The following is an 8,873-nucleotide window of genomic DNA, read 5'->3' on the forward strand; positions in this document are numbered from 1 at the left end:
CAAAAACATAGTGCAACTAAACAAATAAAATCGCTCAAGCTCAAGATCATTGCTAGATTAATTACATGACTGTTAAAAGACAAACATGAGCTACTGTTTCGATCGATTTTTGGTCTTTAAGTATTTAAAGTAAATAATAAGTGATGACCTAAGACAAATAATAGAGGAGAAAACTCAAGGTTAATCACAAATGAACACTCAAAACTCAAACTGATTAAGTTACTGACCTATATTAAACTCAAACCAACCCAAAATCCTCAATCTTCGATTTTAAAAGTGTGAATACTAATGAATTGATTCGAATATTTTAAAAATTAGCATAATGAGAAGACAAGAAGAGCACTCATCTAATATCCATAAGACAAGGGAAAGCAAAAGTGTGAACAACACAGCTTCAAAATGCAATAATCTAGATGCATATAAACCCCAATAAAACAGAACGGTGTGAAGAAATAGGAGGGAACCGAATTTACCTTTCTTAGAGCAGCGAAGTGGGAACAGGAGACCTCCACCACACCGAGACTTGAACACGAACAACGAATTAGAATGTTTGGGCAGAGATATCAAACTCAAACACCAAAATTAATTCTTCCCTCTATTTTTCTTGGAGTATTTAGTATATATATTTAGCTATTTTCGCTTAAACTATTATGTGTATTTTATGTTCTAAAGTTTCCAACCCCCAAAAAAAATCCCCTCTCTACAATGAATAAGGGGAATATATAGAAGAAACTAGGGTTTGGAAGAATGGGTGGGAAAGGGCTGATTTTTGGGTTTAAAGAGCCCATTTCGAAATTCAAAAACCCCAAAAATCCTTTCACCATTAAGGATAAACATCTATTTTCCGCAGATTCAAACCATTCCGAAAGAGGAAATGGTGAGAAGCGCGTGCTGCTGCCAGGAGAGGGACGTGAAGAAGACGACAAGGAAGGGCAGAGTATTGTTGTACTTGTAGACGTTGTGAATTGTTTTCCGTCTATTTGTGAACGTTGGAGGAGAAAAAGTGTTTGTACCGTTCGAAATCGTCGTGTATTTGCCGTTGCTCTGTTGTTTGTTGCTGTGTATTTTGTCTCTGGAATTTGCACGTTGTTCTGGGTTCTTTTGAGGAAATAAAAAGTGGGTCGGGTCGAGGAGGTTTAGAAGTGGGCTGGGCAGTGATGTTGTTGATGTACGCTGATGGGTAATGTTTGGTATGCATATGTATTGCTGAATTATTGAAATTATGGGCTGGAATGTATTAGTAAATTGACATAAAATTTGGGCCGCTGAAATTAGTGTTGGGTTGCAAAATAAAAGCCCAAATTTGGTTTGTTTACTCGGTTTAGAGGATTTGGTTAATAACTAAATAAGATGAATTAATATAAATTAATTAATGAGCTTCTTAATTTTAACGAAATAAAATAATTAGCCTACTTATAAATTAACTATTTCAAAAATATAAACTATTATATAACTAAACTAATTAACCAAATATTTAAGTAAAACTAAATATTTTTTAGACGATTTTTGAATGTTCCTAAAATATATTAATTATATATATATAAATATGTAAAGTATAAATATTGTCTAAAAGTTATAATAAGTGACATAATTTATTTAAAATAACTCGCAAACTATTTTTGAAATTTTGTAAAACTAATTATTTTAGATAGTTTAAAATGGAAGAAGCTCGATGATTAATTTATATTGGGGAGGGTCAAAATTGGGTGTCAACATTGACGGCGTTGGAAAGAGGATTCGATTATCTATCATATCATAGGTCATGGGACACATAATTCCTTTTGTGCTAAAAGTTATGACCATCTGAAGTTGACTCAATCACAATTTTCATCTAACTGACTGCTGACCCTCACTTACGGTCAGACCTACGGACCGTGCATCGAATGACGGTCTGTGCTGGTCAACCATCAATCGGGACTGAAGCTGGGCTTTAGGGGCATCGATCCACGGACACGAACCACGGTCCGTGACCTGACCTACGGACCGTAGGTTCGGCCGTGGGTCCTCCTACGGTCCGTGGATGGTGCCCGTGAGTGTCACCTACAACACCAGAAATCTGCAATCTGGTCTATTTTCGGATACGGGGTGTTACAAATTACTTCTTGAATATGATATGAAAGTGGTCACTAAGAATTTTGATATATAATTTATTTAATATACAATTTATTCAGTAATATATACACTTTGATTTAATTCAAATACAAATACAATTAGGATAGACAAATCAAATGTATTACTATATATAACACATTTTCTACAAAAGTTCATTTATATATACAAATTATGATGAATTTTAATATACGAATTATTTAATATACAATTTATTCAGTAACATATACAATTTGATTTAATTCAAATACAAATAGAATATACAAATCAATTGTATTACTATATACAACACATTTTATACAAACATCATTTATTTATACAATTTGCTTGTAAACATATGCAAAATTATATAAATTTTGTTATTTATATTTACAATTGGCTTGTAAACATCGGATTATGTATACCTCTAGTTACCCTCTTTGATAGAGATGTTCATTCATGGTTTGAATGTGTACAGTGATTTTACTAAAGTATTCAAGATTATGACAAAATAGAGAAGTAACAATGTGAAAAATCGAAACAAAAAATACAAATAAAAAAATTGACAGAAATTATACAAAAGAACTGAATGGAGGCTACCTGGAATTGATATTTGCACGACTTGGAGGGATGAATGAAATTTTCAAATTTTAAATTTTAATGTGATTGAGTGATATAAGGGGAGTTGAGAGATCTTAGGGGATGAATCGGTGGTGTGATAAGAGAGATTTTAGGCGAATTTACTATTGTTTTTCATGATCATGCAAACTGCAAACAAGTTTACTAGTTTGATATAAATAACAAGCGTACCAAAACTATCATCTAAATCTGCAATATTCAATCCAAACTAGTGCAAAACTTGCTTCCATAAATACCACAACAAAGTAAAGGAGAAAAGAACAAAGGGCATGTCAATTTGCAAATTGCAACGAAACATTATTTTCAGCCAACCAAAAAAAGAAGTAAAAATATTAAACCATCAAATGAGAGCCTTTTGGTGCGTCTTTCTACTTTCTATTCTCTACCTAAATTTGCAATGCTGATGTTGTGATCACATTCCACTTCCATTCTTAATCATATGCTTTGAATTCCCAACACTTGACCAATATGCTAGAACCTACAAATCTCACAGTTCATCCTTAGCGTCATTAGTGGTGCTCTCGTGGCTTGAACTGACATCAGACCCTGTAGTTTTCTGTGTTGAGACTGGCTTTTGAATCTTGAACGGGGTAGATGCATGCTTTTTCAGGAATTTGTAAAAGGCAACCACTGTACGATCTGTGTCAACAGTAATCTGTAGAACGGCATGATCATTTAAAGATGCATCAGCTATCATTTCTGACAAGCAAAACGGAACAAAGAATAGAAATATAATTTTGGTAAAGAATTTATGTTACACTCACAGGTTCAAAGCTCTTGTTTCCAGCTGGGAAGAACAGAAGTGTTGGGAATCCGTCAGACTGCAATTAAACAATGAATCGTTAACCCAATGTTTGAACAAAGAACAATTACCCCCTCTCCCTGCAGTTCCTTCCGAAAAATAAAAATAATAAAACAATTAGCTCTTTTTCCCACCTAAGCTTCCCTACCTGAGGCAAAACAGCACACTGAAAATGAGTCTGTTTTCCTCATTCAACTTCTGCTTCAACATATATGTAGGTAACGACATTCTAGAAACTCTAACGTGTATTTTCGCATAATACAATCTTTTAAAAAGGCTGAGCTTTCATGAGAAATAAAAAATGAAGGCAACACTCTCCTCCTACCCACTGTTTTGGACGTTGGAAGCACAATTAAATATGAAACAACCACACAATTTTTTGAGATTTTTTTTTTTTTTGAGATTGGACAACCACACAATTCTAGTACAATGCACAAGCACAGTAACTTAAATTAGACACAGAAGTTAGCAGAAGAGAGTTTGTAGTCTGTTTGTCACACAAGAAGATTTTCCCTTAGCTAATTAATTGTTAAACAAACAAGAGTATAACATCTAGTGCACTAAGTGTAGATGGTAGTGACTGAGCCAGACTTTGTATCTGCCATCTAGCATAACATAACTAGACTATTTAGAGCTTGCAATTACAGATATATCTAATGAAGTACTTGCATGACCTCTATATGCTTCGATACTATGTTTAATAATGTGACCATCTATTTCAAAAGTTTAAGCAGTTTGCGGGATATTTTTATTCACTTAGGCCTTCAACAAATCCTTAGCTTTTTTTAGACATTTCCTTTCTTATAGATAAATGTTGGTATACACACAAAAGAATGCAATATAACTTACAGGTATCCAACAAACATATCTAATCAACTAAAGAAACTAGGATATAGAATCTGACACATCCCTTGCTGGATATTAGAATACGCAAGCATAGTCAAAAGATCAAGTGGTGAAAAGTACCTTCGCTCTGGGGTGCTCGTTTGTTGTACCATCCATCTTGGCAATGACAAGGGAGTCAACGCCTCTTAAATGCTTGCCAAGCTTGTTGTATATGGGTTCTAGTGATTGACAATGGCCACACCAAGGAGCATATAACTGTTTTCAATCACATATCAAAATCATCTATCAGATATCCAGAACAACCTCTAAATATCTGGATGCTGTTCATCTAATTATTCGCATCACTGATTAAGACATGCATTCATTTAGAACAAGATTAACTAGTACCTCAAGAAGAACATCTTTTGATTCATCCAAAACAATTTCGTCAAAGTTATTGCCAACCACAATTTTGACATCCCCATCATTCTGCATATGATCAAAGGGTATAAGAAAACAAAACATAATCTGATGCTTAATGTTGGCTGTTGGAGCATGTGCATTTTGATATTTAAATAACATTGGCAAATAATGGAACGACCCAAAACACTTACAGTCTCAGGAATTGGATCAGATTTGTAGAAAGGCTTTAAATTGTCTTCCAAAAACTTCTCCCCGAATGACTGCAAAACATATGGAAACACATATATATACACATTAAGACAGAAAGGTAAACATTAGCTGAGAGAACCTGTGCTAATATAATGTGAATGTGAATCCAAAATTACCACTGTAAGACTATGAATCAACGTCCTAATCTCAAACTTTTCAAAATGGGCAAGATTTCATTTGCTAAACCCAAAACTCCAAAACTGAATTCCATTGTGCCCCACCAATTAATGCAAAGATTTACCATTCACCTACTAAGATCTCATTGGCTAAAAAGACATTCTTTCAAGGAAATTGGCTAACTCATCCAGGCTAACATCATAATATTAAACTTTTAATTTGATGAATCGTTTTACTCTATGTAACTTTTACAAGGAAAGGCCTATTGCTCCAATCTTCCGAATCATACCATCTAGTTACTCCCCTCCAAACCCGCACCATTTAATGATTTTTCTATTCTTTTGAGAAGTCAATATTTAAGGTTTAATTTAAAAGAAAACCTTAGGTACAAAAGGATTCATAAACACATTCCATGTAATTTAACACTGGGGGAAGTACATCCTCGTTACACATGGTTTATTCAAAAGTTAGCAGTCAACAAACCTTGACACCATCCAAGGTTATTTCACCTTCCAGTAAAAACTTCCTCCCATCCTCATTTCCTGTATATGCGAGAACCTGCACCAAATCTCAAGTTGGATTCTAGGAAGTTCATGGAAGTTCGAAAACAGAATATATGCAAGGATCAGTATACTACAAATATCTTACTCTTGGGGCATCACCGCTAACACCAAAGTACTCTGAAACTGGTTTTCCAACATCTTCGTTGTCGATTTCAACAAACACACAGATAAGCTACAAGGAAAGGTTTTAAAAAAAACAAATGATTTCGAGTCAGAGAGTTGGCAAAAGCACACTACACAGGCAGAAAAACCTATGCTTCATAAAGAGACTGGCTTCACTCAATAAAGGCAGAAAAACCTATGATTCATAAATATTCTTCTAAGCATGAGGCATTTATTAATACCCATAATACTGTATATCTATAAGCAGAGATAAGATTATCACCTTTCCTTTAAAAGCTTTCACAGCTTCTTGAAATATTGGCAAGAATTTTTCTGAATCTTTCGAAGTGGCAAAAAGTATCAACTGTGAACAAGAAAGAGAACATGTAAACAGAAGAAAGAAAAAATCACCCAAGATCAGCATGCTATTGTTAGCTCAATTGATCACCTGCTTCTTAATGGGATTTTCAAATATCTCTGAGGCACTTTCCCGAGTAAAATTGGTGACAAGAGGAAGCTTGTTCTCAAAAACAAACTTAGCTATTGCTGACTTGGTGAATTCACCGCCTGCAAGAAAGTATGACATGGTAAATACTTCTCTAATGAAATGGTTAATGCATATATAATTGCATTAACCAGACTAACCAAAGTGGTTGATATTCTCGGCTTCTTTCTTAATTATGACAAGAGCTGGACGTTTGGCTTGAGAATCAATATGGAAGAGTTTTGCCACATCTGGACTGGCAGTCTGATAGAAGTTGACATCATCTTCTAGTGCAGCAGCTGCAGCAAGCTCTTCACTTGTATCACCCTGAGAAAATGTAAATTAAACAAAATTATAATGCTACACATTCTGGAAAACAAGACCTCAACAGCCATATATCCTTTTTTATTTTGCTGGTGTTCCATTTTTATCCTAACGTAATATAAATTATATTTTTCCCTCTAGCTATGGTATTCCTCATCAGATTATATTATGGAAGTGATAACCATATCCTTCACTCCCATTATCACAGTATTACCCATAAAATTGTAACTGCCATCCCAACTTTGTATATGACCGTATTACCTGACAAATATCACTAAATCTGGCTACCATATATATTCTTTTTACTCTGTGGTATAAGTCTTCTTTTTGTCCCTTTAGCCAGGTTTTGAATCCCCAACCAATCAAATTTAAGAAAGTCATATCCACCTACATAACTGGTGGTACATCTAGTAGTAAGAATATATAGCAGTTGAATATGATGAGACATCAGAAAATTCCTCCAATTTACTTCTCTTGCCATCTATGAGAAATTGATGATTCATATAGTACCATGCCATTTTAGCTTTGAGCAAAGGGAAGTAAAACTAATTAATCACCAAAATCTGAATTGCATTCCAAGTCCAATGACAGCCCAATAACGAAAAGAAAACCATTAGCCAGGATAGAGGAATTACCACCAAATCATTCAAGTAACCCAACACTACTTTTTTCTCATCTTTCAAGATTTGTTCTGCCTCCTCTACAGTCGTTATATTGGATAGAACAGGCCCGGTCTTCTTTTTTATCCATGAAATAATAGCATCCCTGCAATGAAAAAAATGAAAATCTACTTTGGAATATGACAAAGAAAAAAGGATATGAAAATAGGAATACTCATGGTATAGAAGGAAAGAGTTCAACTTTTATATGTTTTAAACATTACTTACAGAATCAGGTGACTTAAAAGTAACTACAATATGGTAAAGGACATGCTGCATCGAGTCGAATTACATGTACATTAAATCCGAGAGGAAATGAGTAAATTATATAGGGCAAGAAATTTCTCTTCAAGATTCTAAGAAAAAACGTGTTATGAGATTAATCAACATTTTGGCCATACAGAAAATTAATAGGTTTCAAACTATTGCACATCACCAATAATTCCGATGAATTTGCAGATGAAACTAGGGATCATAAAAGTTTAAGATCCAATCTCACCAGAAATTGCACTGCTAGAACATTTTCAAAACTAAAAATCACAAGCCACTAGCAAGATCAATAAATATAGAAGAGGAAATTGCAACTCATGAAGCAAGATGAAAAATGCCAACACACAAAGTCAACCAAGAGAGAAATACAACTTACTTATTCCTTTCACCATTATAGGTCTTGTGAACACCATCAATGAGGAAGAAAACAGTGGGATACCCTTGCACATCATACTTTTGAGCCAGTTCAGCTTCCTCAGTAGCATCAACTTTAGCAAGCATCACATTCTCTCCTTTCAGCTCAGTCGCAGCGGCAGCATACTCCGGTGCAAGTGCCTGACAATGACCACACCACGGTGCATAGAACTCAACCATAACATACTTATTCTTCGCAATAAATTCACTAAAATTCCCTTCCTTCAGTACAGCCACATCCTTCTCATCCACTACCGGCGGCTGGTACGAGTCTTCCCCGTGATCGGAAGAATCCTCCTCGAGATCTTCGTAGTTCTCGAAATCGTGGTGGTCACCATATGGATTGGAATCTGAATGAGCATCGGAATCCTCTTCTTCGAGGAAACTGAGATCCTCTTCTTCTTCAACGACAGAAGACAAAGCAGTTCTGAAGAAGATGAGATTGAGTAGAAAAATGGAGAGAATTAGATATTTCTTCATCGCCATTGCTGAAGCAAGTTGAAACTCAAGCACCAAAGTCTTCACACTTCAGTTGTATACTTATAGGAATACTTCAAAATAAATATTGCCAGGACAAAATTTGCTATTTCCACGCAATTAGAGATGTACACTGTGCTAAAGTCGTTGTACCTTGCACCAGAATTACTGATTATGCCCTCCGTCCCAATTTATATGAATCAGTTCGATTTGGTATCGAATTTGAGACAGAAAGATTTTTAAAATTTGTGATATAAAATGAATGATAAATATTTGTAGGACTAAAAATCAATAAAATGATAGTCAATAAGTGACACATTTCATTTTTGAAGAGGTCAAATCGTATAAATTTGATCGAGAATTTAGTCTTGAAATTTTTAAATTTTTAAAATAAAATTTATATATTTGTGAACTACCTACAAAAATAGAATAAGTCA

At 34.6% G+C, this 8,873-nt stretch overlaps 1 protein-coding gene across 1 annotated transcript; it reads right to left on the minus strand.

The window, feature by feature from the left end:
* Positions 1-2,911: 2,911 nt before the first annotated feature.
* Positions 2,912-8,493, minus strand: LOC102585666 (protein disulfide isomerase-like 1-3). Its single transcript, XM_006340498.2, has 12 exons — positions 7,922-8,493; positions 7,252-7,381; positions 6,454-6,619; positions 6,257-6,375; positions 6,092-6,172; positions 5,792-5,878; positions 5,627-5,701; positions 4,969-5,037; positions 4,763-4,843; positions 4,496-4,630; positions 3,492-3,548; positions 2,912-3,382 (listed from the first exon to the last, which is right to left on the minus strand). The coding sequence occupies exons 1-12, from the start codon at positions 8,443-8,445 to the stop codon at positions 3,215-3,217; spliced, it is 1,692 nt and encodes a 563-aa protein (XP_006340560.1). The 5' UTR covers positions 8,446-8,493; the 3' UTR covers positions 2,912-3,214.
* Between the last annotated feature and the right edge of the window lie 380 nt (positions 8,494-8,873).

Source organism: Solanum tuberosum, unplaced genomic scaffold (genome assembly GCF_000226075.1).
Source record: "Solanum tuberosum cultivar DM 1-3 516 R44 unplaced genomic scaffold, SolTub_3.0 scf00019, whole genome shotgun sequence".
In the NCBI taxonomy this organism is placed as follows: domain Eukaryota; kingdom Viridiplantae; phylum Streptophyta; class Magnoliopsida; order Solanales; family Solanaceae; genus Solanum; species Solanum tuberosum.

Excerpts from the sequence above, each read along its gene's own strand:
- LOC102585666 (XM_006340498.2), bottom strand. The coding sequence starts at position 8,445 with ATGGCGATGAAGAAATATCTAATTCTCTCCATTTTTCTACTCAATCTC. Across the intron at positions 7,382-7,921 it reads TATAATGGTGAAAGGAATAA|GGATGCTATTATTTCATGGA; the intron begins GTAAGTTGTATT and ends TTTTCATTGCAG. Across the intron at positions 5,038-5,626 it reads TAACCTTGGATGGTGTCAAG|TCATTCGGGGAGAAGTTTTT; the intron begins GTTTGTTGACTG and ends TATGTTTTGCAG.